This window comes from Arachis ipaensis, chromosome B05 (assembly GCF_000816755.2).
Source record: "Arachis ipaensis cultivar K30076 chromosome B05, Araip1.1, whole genome shotgun sequence".
Classification (NCBI taxonomy): Eukaryota; Viridiplantae; Streptophyta; class Magnoliopsida; order Fabales; family Fabaceae; genus Arachis; species Arachis ipaensis.
In genome coordinates, this window is record NC_029789.2 from 59,254,749 (window position 1) to 59,269,979 (window position 15,231).

The window sequence follows — 15,231 nt, forward strand, 5'->3', positions numbered from 1 at the left end:
TTCATATTGCAATTTTGTGTTTCTTGAAGTTTTGATCAATGAATTTTACATTTCATGCTTTCTTTATGGTTGATTGCTTGTTTATGCTTGGTTTTGTTGACAGTTGGTTATAGCTTTCCATTTTAGTTTGCAATTTCCCATGTTTTACTCTTATGCACACAAGGTGTTTGTGAAAATGCTAACTCTAAATTTTGAGTAGATTTTCCCACCTTGGCTTGTGGATTGATTTCCTAGGATACTAGAGTCCTAATGTCCGACATTTAGTGGTCATTCTTGGGTAGTTAGTTGACTCTTGTTTCCATTGACGCTAGCCTTTTATCAACTAGTTTGGTAAGTTGGTTAGGACTTAGGGATTAAGGTCAATTATTCTTGCTTGACTTACTCCTCGATGGTTGGGGTTGACTAGGTGAGATTGACTCATCATAATTACCATAGTTGTGGTTATGGTGATGATAGGATTCCTTGGATACTCATTCCCAAGTCAAGGTTCTTTTATGCATTTATAGCATTTTCACTAGTTTTGATCTCAATTTCCTCTTTACTTGCATTAAGTTCCAATTTTGATCATTGCTTAGTTCTTTTATTTCCTAAGTTCTTTTAATCTTTTATTTCTTACACAAAACCCCCTTTTCCTCACAACCGAAAGAGAAAACATTTCATTTGCATTCCTAGGGAGAACGACCCGAGGTTTAACTACTCTCGGTTTATATTTTGTATTGAATTTATTATTTGATTTGAGAATTCATTCTTGGTTTGGACTATGCTACCAACAAATTGATTCTTGTTTTGATCGATCCCAAACCATACAAGAATGCTCATCATCAGTGCTTCCTTCTACTTTTGGGTATCCATTCTTGCCTCTAAGGCCTAAAATCACTCAACGAAGATGTCATGGCATCAAATGGAATAAGAGTGGAATTAAATTGCTCATTTAAAGCACAAAATTGTATGTTTTCACATTTAGGATCAAATTTGGGATAAAACACAAAAGTATGCTATTTTGGTGCTTAAGTGTGAGTTCATGTGCTAGAATCCATCCAAATTGAGTCAAAATATACCATCAAATATGGACTCATCAAGCTTTCTTTACATTCTGTTATTCCCCATTCCCATTTACAATTCAGTCATTTATGTTTTTGCACTTTACATTCTCACCATTTACTCTTCTGCACTTTACTGCTTTTCTTTTCTTTTGAGTCATTTACAATTCCGCTCGTTTAAAATTCTGCAATCACAACCTATATTGCTCAGCTTGACTAATTCACCCATTTATTAAAAATGCTCAAATATACCAATCTCTGTGGAGTCGACCCCACTCCTAGTGGGTTATTACTTGACGATATTTTTGGTGCGCTTGCCAAAGAACGGATTCATGATTTAATATGGGGAGTGAATTTCGGTCATCAAGATTTACGGCGCCATTGCCGGGGATTGGTTTGAATTTGACAATGATTAAATTAATGAGTAGCTAGATTAAGCACTTTTAATTACCTTGTTAATTCCTTTAATTTTAGTTCTTTAATTGTCTCATTTTTTTCATTTGATCATTTCAGCTGTTCATTATTTATACTTTCATTTCTTTACTGCTCTATTAACTGTTTGATTAATTGCACCAACCAAACTAACTACCAGTCTTAACAAGAGTGATTCCTTCACTTGTCCTCTATTTTCTATTTATTGAATGTATGACAGGTAGAAGAGGAGAAACTTCATCCTCTTTTGATAGTGAACCTGAGAGGACCTTCTTTAGATTAAGGAGGGAAGCAAGAGGCAAAGGAATAGTTGGAGAGGAAGTAGTAGAGGAAGATCTGGGAGTTACTATGGAGGAAGAGGTGCATAACCATGCTGGCAATCATGTTGGGCAAGAGAGGAGAGTTCTAGGCTCTTACATCAACCCAAATCCAGAAAACTGTGGCCGTAGCATTCTAAAGTCAACAATTCATGCTAAAAACTTTGAGTTGAAGCCTCAACTCATCACACTTGTCCAGAATAATTGCTCATTTGGAGGGAGTGCCCAAGAGGACCCCAACCAATATCTTACTACATTCTTGAGGATTTGTGACACTATAAAGTCAAATGGTGTGCACCCTGACACCTACAAACTACTTTTGTTTCCCTTTTCTCTCAGAGATAAGGTAGCAAAATGGTTGGAAGCATTTCCCAAGGAGAGCTTGACAACTTAGGATGATGTTGTGAACAAGTTTCTAGCAAGATTCTACTCTCCACAGAGAGTCAATAAACTGAGAGCTGAGGTGCAAACCTTCAGACAACAAGATGCATGGTGAAACCCTTTATGAGGCCTGGGAGAGATTTAAAGACTTGACAAGGAAATGCCCTCCGGATATATTCAACGAGTGGGTGCAACTACACATCTTCTATGAGGGACTATTATATGAGTCAAAATAGGAAATAGATCATTCTTCAGGGGGCTCACTTAATAAGAAGAAGACCATTGAAGAAGCCATAGATGTCATAGAGACTGTGGCCGAAAATGAGTACTTCTATGCCTCAAATAGAGCTCAAAAGAGGGGAGTGATGAAGCTCAATTCTATGGATGATTTGTTAGCCCAAAACAAAGTGATCACAGAATAACTAGCAGCCTTAACTAAGAAGATGGAGAAGAACCAAGTCTCAGCTGTCTAAGCTCAAGCCCCTCCATAAGAAGGATATACACCAGAAGTTGACTATGAATGGGAGCAAGCTAACTATATGAACAATCCCTCTAGACCACCATATGATCCCAATGCCAAGACATACAACCCAGGATGGAAGAACCACCCAAATTTTGGGTGGGAAAACCAACAAAACCACAGCCAAGATCGTAAGCCATACCAATCTAACCAATACAACAACCACAACCACAACCATCAATCAGGAAACAACAGACCTTATCACAACTCACAAAATACACCCTACCACAACTTACAAAATGCATCATACCACTCCACCCAACAAACACACAACAACCACCATCAAGATACATCATCCTTAACCATGCAACCATGTGAGATCAGCAACAATTTTGCAAAACTGAAGGCTGCCATAGCAACTGTCAGCACAACTGACAGGGACCATTTCTATAGTTTTGGAGAAACAAATGCATTCTGAGAAGAAGATAGATGCAAACCAAGAGGAGTTCAGATCCAACAGAAAGAACCAGGGGGCAGCTATTTTAAAACTGGAAGCACAACTAGGGAGCCTGTCTAAACAAATACCAATGCCTACACATACATTCCCTAGTGATACCATGGCCAACACAAGAGGAGAATGCAAGGCCATCATATTGAGAAGTGAAAAAGTTGTGGAGGAATCACTCCCAAGTCAAAGCAACCAAAGAGAAGAAGCTGCAAATAACCCTGAAACCAAGAATGAAGAAGAGACCCCTGCACCATTCCCACCAAAGCAACTCCTAAAGCCTTATGTGCCAAAGGTACCCTATCCACAAAGGCAGACGAAGGATGGGAAAGACAACCAGTTTTCTAGATTCTTGGAAATCTTTAAGAAGCTCCAAATCAACATACCCTTTGTTGAGGCATTTATGCCAAGTTCTTGAAGGAGCTCATGACAAGGAAAAGAAACTGGGGAGAGAAGGAGACCATAGTGCTAACAGAAGAATGTAGTGCCATCATACAAAAGAAGCTTCCCTAAAAGATGAAAGATCCTGGAAGCTTTCAAATCCCCTGCATCATAGGGGATATCAACATTGAGAAAGCATTGTGTGATCTGGGAGCTAGCATCAACCTCATGTCCTTAGCCATGATGAAAAGAATGAGGATTGAAGAGGCCAAACTAACAAGAATGGCACTTCAATTGGCTGATAGAATATTTAAGTTTCCTCATGGAGTAGTGAAAGATTTGTTGGTGAAAGTAGGAGAGTTCATCTTTCCAGCTGATTTCGTTGTGTTGGATATGGAGGAAGAGTCTAAAACATCTATCATCCTAGGAAGGCCATTCTTAGCTACTGCCGGAGCTATAATTGATGTTCAAAAAGGAGAGTTAGTCTTGAGATTGCATGAAGAGAAGATAGTTTTTCAATGTCTTTAAAGCCATGAGTTACCCCAAGGAGTCCACAGGTGAATGCATGATGGTGGACACAATGGAAAAGATAGTTCAAGGAGTTTTGGAAGAAGAACAATGTGAGGAAGCCATGGAGCTAGAGCAGCAAGTATCAGGTGGAGAAGTACCAGAAGAAACCATGGAAGATTCAATCATGTTGAACCACTGACGATCGGATTTTTGCTAGTAAAGAAATTCACAAAATAAGTTCTCATTGCAATTATAGTTTCTAAACCAATAGAGAATCCTTTCTTACAAAAGTTTGGTTGTCACAAGTAACAAAACCCAATAAAATTTATAGCCGAAGTATTTAAACCTCGGGTCGTCTCTCAAGGAATTGTAGGAAAGTATGATTTATTATTGGTTATGGAAAAAGGTATATTTTGGGATTTTTAATATATAAGATAAAAAGCAACAATAGTAAATGGCAATGGAAATAAACTAATAACTAGAAAAGCTCTTGGCAAGGTATGAGAACTGGAAATCCCATCCCAGTTATCCTTATCAGGTGTAATGAGAATGTATGATTTATTATTGGTTATGGAAAAAGGTATATTTTGGGATTTTTAATGTATAAGATAAAAAGCAACAATAGTAAATGGCAATGGAAGTAAACTAATAACTAGAAAAGCTCTTGGCAAGGTATGAGAACTGGAAATCCCATCCCAGTTATCCTTATCAGGTGTGATGAGAATTATTTATTGCTCCTACTTAGTTAATCCTTACTAAATAAAGGAAAGTCAAGTGGACCAATCAACTTGATTCCTCAAGTCCTAGTCAACTCCTATGGAAAGACTAGCTTTAGAGGGATCCAAATCAATCAGCAAACTCCAATTTTCAATCAACAGCTGAGTTTGACAACTCAAGTGTCACCAATAAAGCCAAAAAAGCCAAAAGGGAAAAAATCTAAATTATTTATATCATAGAAGAAAGCAATCATAAATATGAAATACCTCAAATTATATTAAATAAAGAAATCAATTCTAACATGGGAAAATTCATAAATCAAATTGAGAAAGTAAATAAACTAAGTGATAAAGCAAATAAAAGTAGAAGAGAAAATAAATTAAGGAACATTGAACCTGGAATGAAGAAGATGAAATCCTAATCCTAAGAGAAATCCTAATCCTAAATCCTAAGAGAAAGGAGAGAGCCTCTCTCTCTCTAAAACTACATCTAAAACCTAAAATTATGAGAATGAATGTTGTCTTCATGAATGAATTGATTCCCCCACTTTATAGCTTCTAATCTGTGTTTTCTGGGCCAAATACTGGGTCAGAAACAGCACAGAAATCGCCCTCAGTGATTTCTGGTACGTACAGGTCGCGGCATTATCACGCGTTAGCGTCGACCACGCGTTCGCGCGGATTGAGTTTTTGCCAGGCCACGCATCCGCGTGATTCACGGGTGCGTGTCACCTTCCTTAGGGCAGATATAACAAATTATATATCAATGCGAAGCCCCAAGCGTTAGCTTTTCAATGCAACTAAAACTGCATCATTTGGACTTCTGAAGCTCAAGTTATGGTCGATTTAGTACTAGGAGGTCATGCTGGACAGCTTTAGCAGTTCCTTCAGTTTCTTGTATTCCTTCTACTTTTGCATGCTTCCTTTCCATCCTCCAAGCCATTCCTACCCTGTAATCCCTAAAATCACTTAACGCACATATCAAGGCATCGAATGGTAATAAGAGAGGATTAAACATAGCAAAATTAAGGGCCAAAGAAGCATGTTTTCAATCATAGCACAAAATCAGGAAGGAAAACATAAAACCATGCAAATAGTATGAATAAGCGTGAGAATAATGGATGAAAAACCACTCAATTTAGCACAATATAAACCATAAAATAGTGGTTTATCAACCTCCCCACACTTAAACATTAGCATGTCATCATGCTAAGCTCAAGAGAACTAAAAAAGTGAATAGGAATGGTAGAATGTATGAAATGCAACCTATCTGTATGAATGCAGCTAAATGCAAAATGCTTTTACCTACTTGGTGAAAAGTAAATAAATCTTTCAAGAACAAATTGAACTGGATTTCACTAATTCAAATCATAAAAATGAAGTACAAATAGACTTGCAAGAAGAAGATAGCTCATGAAAGCCGGGAACAAGGAATCGAGCATCGAACCCTCACTAGAAGTGTATGCACTCTAATCGCTCAGGTGTTTAAGGTTTGATCTCTCAATTCTCTACTAATCTTGCTTTCTAAGGCTTGCTCTTCTTCTACTAATCAACAAAAGTTTAATGCACAAATACACATATCAAGAGGTCTTTTAAGGGTTGTAATGGGGTTAGGGTCAAGGTAGGATTGTATTTGGTCAAGTGGACTAAAATCTGAATCCTTAATTAACCTAAACTTCTCACCTAACTTAGGACAATCCATGTAATCATAATATAAAGCCTAAATACCCATTAATTATGTTTTTCACATATTCATGCATCCAAATTTGAGTACAACTCATATGCATTGCTTTCACCATTGACTTTGGGGCATTTTGTCCCCTTTTTATTGTTTGCTCTTTTTCTTTTCTTTTTCTCTCTCTTTTTTTTCTTTTTCTATATATATATTTTTTAATTTTTACTTTTCTTAATAAATATTTTTTTTTCTTTTTTTTTTCAATGCATATGATTAAATTATTGAATGCATGAATATGTCCTAAACATTTCTTTCACATTTTCATAAAGATATATAACACCCAATTCTTAAACCAAATATTTCCAAACCCAAATTCCCCACACTTAAATCATGAACACTCTCACTAGTCTAAGCTAACCAAGGATTCAAATTAAGGACATTATTGTTTTCCGCTTAGAGTTAGTGATGAGCTAAAGTAAAGAATAAAGGGGTGAAATAGGCTCAAAATTGGTTTGCAAGGAATAATGAAAGGTAAGGCCATATGGGTGTGTAAGCTCAGTGAAACAAAGGCCTCAATCATATAAGTGCATGCGTACATCAAACCATGGAAATATAGAATTAAGCAAGACAAAGATCACAATATTAGAGAGAACAACACACACCAAAAATAAAATATTGGTTGATAAGATGCAACCAATCAATTAGGCTCAAAGTCTCACTGGTTTTGTGTGTTCGAGCTCTAAACTATGTTCCAATATAATATTTCTTCAAACAAGTTCAATAAAAATTTTGATTGAAATTAGTGAAATGCTATAAAAAGTTTCTTGAAAAAGAAAATATTACTTCAACCAAGTAGTGGTAAAATATGCACAAAATCAAGAAAACATACAAATGCAACAATGAACTAATAAAGAAAATAAGATATTGGTGTTGAGAAGAAGGTAACCAACCCACGGAGATCGGTATCGACCTCCCCACACTTAAAGATTGCACCGTCCTCGGTGCATGCTGAGATGTGCAAGTGGATGGGTTGTTCCAACTGATGCCTTTCTCTAAAGATTGTGCAGATGGAACTTGTCTGTCGCCCCATGTAAACGTCTTCCGGTTCTCTTCCCGGTGGCCATCCTAAAAGAAGAGAAAAAGGGAAGAAAAGTAACCCAAAAATAAAGATAGGAAAACAAATAAAGTATGGGTGGGTTAATGCCAGGTAATGAAGGTCTCAATTACATGGTAGCAACAATATGCAAGTGAAAAAAATAGTAGAGGCACATGGCATATCAATAGTGCAAAAATTGCAACAAAAAGGAAGAGTGTGGGTAATGAAAGACAGTATAAGTTCATATCAATGCAAGAGGAGTACAAGTATCATAAAAGATTATCATTGATTTAAATAATATTACCCAACAGTATAGAACGAGTCACTAAGCACCAAAATAATGCAAGAAAAGATACAATTATTGAATAAGAACATTTAACACCAATGGTAAAATAACAAACTTAGAAAAGAAAATAAAAATATGCACAAAATTAAAATGAAATGAATGAAAGTATGCAAATAAAGTAAGTAAAATAGAATGAAAGTGAAGAAGGATGAGAAGTTGAATAAACGAAGAAAAAGAACGTAAGAAAGGAGGAAGAAGGAAGGAGAAAGGATAGAAGAAAGAAGTAAGAATTTAAAAACAGGGTGCGACGCGTACACGTGGGATGCGCAAAGAGGGAAGCGACGCGTGAGTGTCGGTCACGCGTACGCGTGACCATGTTTGTGCTACTCGCGCGAGGGCATCGTGTCGCTCGCACAACCCTCTGATCGTTTTGGGATATGTGCTAAAATGTCACCTGACGCGTGCGCATTCCTGACGCGCACGCGTGGGAGTGCTTATTGTGAAAGTGATGCGCACGCGTCCACGACGCGTACGCGTGATGCGATTGTGCCTCGGGCACAGTATCAGCACCAAGCCAGCCCAACTTTCGGCCAATATACCTTTTACGTCAATTTTTTAGGGTCACCCATGCGCGTCATTGACGCGTACGCGTGAAGTAACAAAATCCCAAGTGACGCGTACGCGTGGAGTACACGTACGCGTGGTGATGCTTGTGCGATTGGCACACTTTCTGCACAGTTCCCACGCAACTTTCTGTTCAGTTTTTTTTATATGCAGTATGCAGTATGCAAAATGCAGATGCTGATGCAGACATTATGAATGAACACTTAAAAAAATAGAATAAAATAAAATTAAGAATAAAACAAAACAAAATAAAACTAAGAATAAAAATAAAATAAAATAAAACTAAGGATAAAAATAGAAGATAATACCATAGTGGGTTGTCTCCAACCTAGCACTTTTAGTTAAAGTCCTTAAGTTGGACATTTGGTTCGCTCCATGTTATGGTGGCTTGTGCTTGAATTCATCTGGGAATCTCCACCAATGTTTGCAATTCCAATAGCCTCCGGGGTCCCAAACTAGGCGCAGAAAGCCTTCAAGTAGGTTAAAGCAAGTGACAAGGCCCCAAGAGTGTTGATTGTTGGAGTGAATTCCGGGGTCCCAATCCTTGCTTTTGCACCCGTCTTCTTGTTGATCATTATTGTTCCAACCGGGTGGCAAGCAATCTGAATTCTCACTAAGGCATCCAAACAGCTTTCTAGACCCATTCATTCGAGCTCTGCACCAATCCTTGCACTTCAAATTGGAGCAGGCAACCATATTGAACCTTGCATGACGTTTTCTACCACTAACCATCTTCCTCTTACGCTTAATGCCACAAAGAGCTCTAAGTTGCCCATCCGTTTCAAGCAAAGCATATTCAAGTGGGCTAATTAAGCTTAGAGATGAGAGATTTACCCACTTGAATGAAGGGATGGATGGTGATGGCTTTGGGGGAGAGGTCTCCAACAACCTTGGCAAGGTGATCTCCAGCTCCATTCCCTTGGGCTCTTCTTTGACAACTTCCACCTCCTTGCAAGCTTTTTCAATATCAACATCTTCCTCTTGATAGCTTTCTTCCAATTCGATCTCTTCTTCATTGTTCACCAAGGGCATGGGAGGTTGTGCTTCTTCTTCTTTAATCTCCATGTCTAGTCCAATGGGAGATGATGCAAATGTAGATAAGAATTCATGAATGATTGAATCCATCTCTTGATCATCCCCTTCAAAGTCTTCAACCATGATATGCCTTGGAGGTTTTACACCCTCCTCAACAACAATGTCAAGCTCCTTAAAGGGAGGTTCTATAACTTGAGGTTTCCATGGAAGTTTTGCATCTCCTAAGTCTTCAACCACTTCCTCTTCTGTGATAATTTCGGCTTCCTCCACTTGTTCCAGTACAAAGTCATGCTCCTTACTGTCCAAGTTTCTAGTATCTCCTTCATGCTACGTTATTCATTAGATTGTCTACATGAAGCCATGGGGGTTCCTTGAGTGTCCGAACGTCGAGAAGGTAATCGATTGATCACTTGCTCCAGTTGGTGAAGGGTTGCATGAAATTTTTCCACTATTTCCTTGAGTCGATCCTTTGATTCTTGTTGCGCTCGGCTATCATAAGTAGGATCATAGTGCTCTTAGATTGATGGATATGGAGATGGTGTATATTGAGGTGGTGGTTCTTGGGAGTAATTGGGGTGGAATTGGGGTGGTTCTATATATGGTTCATATGGCTCATAAGGTGGTTGGTATGGTGGATGAGGGTTAGGGTCATATGGGGGTATTTGGTGGTAAGGGGCTTGTGAGTTCGGTTGTTCAAAGGTATGTTATGGAGGTGGTTCATAAGCATAGGGTGGGGCTTGTTGGTGACTACAAGGAGGTCCACCGTATCTATCATCCTGGTACGTACCTCGGAATGGCTCTTGACTATAGTAATTTGGTGGAGGTTAGTTGTCACGAAAGGGTCCACCATAACTATTGTCTTGGTATGCATCACAGAATGGTTGTTGGTTATAGCGCATTGGAGGGGGTTGTTGCCAAGAGGGTTGATCAAATCCTTGTGGCTCCTCCCATCTTTCATTCTTCCAACCTTGATGCCTATTTTCATTATAGTTTCTATTCCTTACAACAACATTGGAACCAAACTTAAAGCCAGAGGGGTAAGAATTCATAGTAGCTAAGGAAAATAAAAACAAAAACTAATAAAAAAAATTAATGAAAATAAACTCCTAAAACTAGAAACACTGACAACAATATAAGATAAAGATTTGAAAAAGGTTTAAATTTTGAAAAGGTTTGATTTTTAAAATTTTAAATTTAAATTTTGAAATTTGAATTTTGAATTTTGAAATTTAAATATTGAAATTTGAAATTTGATTTTGAAAAAAGATAAGATAAGATTTTGAAAAAGATATGATTTTTGAAAAAGATTTGAATTTTGAAATTTAAAACTAAGATAAGATAAGATAAAAAATTTAAAATAAAAATCTGAATTTTTTTTTTGTAATTTTTGAAAAAATAAATTAAAATAAAGAGAAAATATATTTTTGAATTTAATGAGGAAAGAGAAAAACAACAAAATGACACCAAACTTAAAATTTTTAGATCAAAACGAAGAAAACAACCAAGAACAACTTGAAGGTCAAGATGAATACGAAGAACAACTTGAAGATCAAGAAAGAACAAGGAACATTATTTTCGAAAATTTTAATAACTAAATAAAAACCAATAACCTCTTAATTTACGAAAAAGAAAAAAAAACAAATAAACAAGCAAAAAGCAATAATTTACAATAACCAATAATAAGGCACACGTTTGCAATTCCCTGGCAACGGCGCCATTTTGACGATCGGATTTCTGCCAGTAAAGAAATTCACAAAATAAGTTCTCGTTGCAAGTATAGTTTCTAAACCAATAGAGAATCCTTTCGTACAAAATTTTGGTTGTCACAAGTAACAAAACCCAATAAAATTTATAACCGAAGTATTTAAACCTCGGGTCGTCTCTCAAGGAATTGCAAGGAAGTATGATTTATTATTGGTTATGGAAAAAGGTATATTTTGGGATTTTTAATGTATAAGATAAAAAGCAACAATAGTAAATGGCAATGGAAGTAAACTAATAACTAGAAAAGCTCTTGGCAAGGTATGAGAACTGGAAATCCCATCCCAGTTATCCTTATCAGGTGTAATGAGAATTGTTTATTGCTCCCACTTAGTTACCCTTACTAAATAAAGGAAAGTCAAGTGGACCAATCAAGTTGATTCCTCAAGTCCTAGTCAACTCCTATGGAAAGACTAGCTTTAGAGGGATCCAAATCAATCAGCAAACTCCAATTTTCAATCAACAACTGAGTTTGACAACTCAAGTGTCACCAATTACTCAACCAAAGCCAAAAGGGAAAAAATCTAAATTATTTATATCATAGAAGAAAGCAATCATAAATCTGAAATATCTCAAATTATATTAAATAAAGAAATCAATTCTAACATGGGAAAATTCATAAATCAAATTGAGAAAGTAAATAAACTAAGTGATAAAGTAAATAAAAGTAGAAGAGAAAATAAATTAAGGAACATTGAACCTGGAATGAAGAAGATGAAATCCTAATCCTAAAAGAAATCCTAATCTTAAATCCTAAGAGAGAGGAGAGAGCCTCTCTCTCTTTAAAACTACATCTAAAACCTAAAATTATGAGAATGAATGTTGTCTTCATGAATGAATTGATTCCCCCACTTTATAGCCTCTAATCTGTGTTTTCTGGGCCGAAAACTGGGTTAGAAACAGCCCAGAAATCGCCCCCAGCGATTTCTGGTACGTATAGGTCACAACGATTTCTGTGTTTTGCCAGGCCATGCGTCCGCGTGATCCACGCGTGCGCGTCACCTATTCTCGGGGAAGCTATGACAAATTATATATCGTTACGAAGTCCCAGATGTTATCTTTCTAACGCAACTAGAACCGCATCATTTGGACCTCTGTAGCTCAAGTTATGGTCGATTTAGTACCAGGAGGTCAGGCTAGACAGCTTTAGTAGTTCCTTCAGTTTCTTGTATTCCTTCTACTTTTGCATGCTTCCTTTCCATCCTCCAAGCCATTCCTGCCCTGTAATCCCTAAAATCACTTAACGCACATATCAAGGCATTGAATGGTAATAAGAGAGGATTAAACATAGCAAAATTAAGGGCCAAAGAAGCATGTTTTCAATCACAGCACAAAATCAGGAAGGAAAACGTAAAACCATACAAATAGTATGAATAAGCGTGAGAATAATGGATGAAAAACCACTTAATTTAGCACAATATAAACCATAAAATAGTGGTTTATCAACCACACAAGCAACAAGAAAGTGGAAGCACCAAAACTAGAGTTGAAAACCTTGCCTCAGAGCTTGAAGTATGCTTACTTGGGCGACAACAACACATACCCAATAAGTATCAATTCAAGCTTGAGTGAGGGAAAATAAGAGGAACTTATCCATGTGCTGAAGCAACACAAGGATGCTATAGGATGGACACTTGTGGATCTAAAAGGGATTAGTCCTTTAATGTGCATGTACAAAATTCCCCTGGAGGAAGATGCCAAGCCCTCAAGGTAGCAACAAAGAAGGCTGAATCCAACAATGAATGAAGTAGTCCAGAAAGAAATGTTGTAGTTGTGGTAAACAGGGGTGATTTACCCAATCTCAGATAGCCCTTGGGTAAGCCCAGTGAAAGTAGTCCCCAAGAAAGGAGGGATCACTATTGTGCCAAATGAGAAGAATGAATTGATACCAACAAGAACAGTGACTAACTGGCGCATGTGCATAGATTATAGGAAGCTTAATAAAGCTATCAGGAAGGATCACTTCCCCCTACCTTTCATGGACCAGATGCTAGAAAGACTTGCGGAACATGAAAATTATTGCTTCTTGGACGGTTATTCTTGCTACAACCAAATAGTTGCAGACCCCGAGGACCAAGAAAAGACTTCATTTACTTGTCCCTATGGTGTCTTTGCTTATAGGAGAATGCCATTTGGATTGTTCAATGCACCTGCAACATTCCAAAGGTGCATGCTCTCCATATTTTTAGACATGATTGAAGGATTTATTGAGGTGTTTATGGATGACTTCTCTGTATTTGGTGATTCATATTCTAAATGCTTGCACCACTTAGCCTTGGTACTAAAGAGATGCCAAGAAACCAACCTCATTTTGAATTAGGAGAAGTGCCACTTTATGGTTACAGAGGGGGTGGTTCTTGGTCATAAGATCTCAAAAAGAGGCATAGAGGTAGACAAGGGCAAGGTGGAGGTGATTGAAAAATGCCCCACCTTGCAATGTCAAAGAAATTAGAAGATTTCTAGGACATGCTGGTTTTTATAGAAGATTCATTAGAGATTTTCAAAGATTGCCAAACCTCTAAGTAACTTTTTTGTCTCTAATGTACATTTTATCTTTGATAGAGAATGCATGCTAGCCTTTGATGAGCTTAAAAACAGACTTTCCTCTGCACCTATCATAGCACCACCTTACTGGGATTTACCTTTTGAGTTGATGTGTGATGCATCAGACTTTGCTGTTACTGCTGTTTTAGGACAGAGGAGAGATAAGCTGGTGCATGTTATTTACTATGCTAGCAAAGTCCTTAATGAGAATCAAAGGAATTACACTACTACAGAGAAGGAACTTCTTGCCATAGTCTTTGTATTTGATAAGTTTAGATCATATCTTATTGGTTCTAAAGTCATTGTGTTTACTGACCATGCAGCTCTCAAATATTTGCTTACCAAACAAGAGTCCAAGCGTAAATTGATAAGGTGGATCTTGCTGCTTCAAGAATTCAACATTGAAATCAAAGATATAAGTGGAGCAGAGAACAAGGTGGCTGACCACCTATCAAGAATCCCACAAGAAGAAGATGAAGCACACCAACTTGCAATGAATGAGAGCTTCCGTGATAAGCAGTTGATGATAGTCCAAGAAGCCCCCTGGTTTGCAGATATAACCAATTTTAAGGCTATTGGGGAATTACCAACCAACATCAACAAACACATGAGGAGAAAGCTACTCAAATATGCTAAACACTACATTTGGGATGAGCCCTATTTGTTCAAAAAGTGTGTCGATGGAATCTTGAGAAGGTGCATTTCCTATGAGGAAGGAGAAGAAGTCCTCTGGCAATGTCATGGATCTGCATATGGAGGCCATTTTAGTGGAGAAAGAACTGCATCCAAGGTGCTGCAGTGTGGTTTCTTTTGGCCAACAATATTCAAGGATGCAAAGGACTTGGTAACAAGATGCAATGAGTGTCAAAGAGCTGGAAATCTACCCAAGAAAAATGAAATGCCACAGAGGTTCATCATGGAGTTAGAGTTGTTTGATGTATGAGGGATTGATTTCATGGGACCATTCCCATCCTCATACTCAAACAACTATATATTGGTAGCTGTGGATTATGTGTCAAAATGGGTGGAGGCAATAGCTACATCAACCAATGATAACAAGGTGGTAATTAACTTCTTGAGGAAGAATATATTCAGTAAATATGGGGTTCCAAGAGCTCTTATAAGTGATGGAGGGACTCATTTTTGCAATAAGCAACTTGAGGCAATCCTCCTTAAATATGGTGTGAAGCACAAAGTGGCAACCCCATACCATCCACAAACCAATGGTCAAGCTGAAATCTCAAACAGAGAGCTCAAGAGAATCCTTGAGAAGACTATTGGAAACTCAAGAAAAGATTGGTCCAAGAAACTAGATGATGCATTGTGGGCCTATAGGACGGCTTTCAAGACACCCATTGGCATGTCTCCATATCAATTGGTGTTTGGAAAAGTTTGTCACCTACCAGTGGAACTTGAACATAGAGCAATTTGGGCTCTAAAGATGTTAAACTTTGATAGTCAAGCTACT

The 15,231-nt window shown here is 37.6% G+C and overlaps 1 protein-coding gene across 1 annotated transcript; it reads left to right on the top strand.

Annotated features, from left to right (window-relative positions):
• Positions 3,098–4,044, top strand: LOC107640634. The gene is made up of 2 exons (XM_016344144.1): positions 3,098–3,545; positions 3,692–4,044. Exons 1-2 carry the CDS (start codon positions 3,098–3,100, stop codon positions 4,042–4,044), a joined length of 801 nt encoding a protein of 266 aa, XP_016199630.1.

Excerpts from the sequence above, each read along its gene's own strand:
- LOC107640634 (XM_016344144.1), top strand. The coding sequence starts at position 3,098 with ATGCATTCTGAGAAGAAGATAGATGCAAACCAAGAGGAGTTCAGATCC. Across the intron at positions 3,546-3,691 it reads TGTTGAGGCATTTATGCCAA|GGGATATCAACATTGAGAAA; the intron begins GTTCTTGAAGGA and ends CCTGCATCATAG.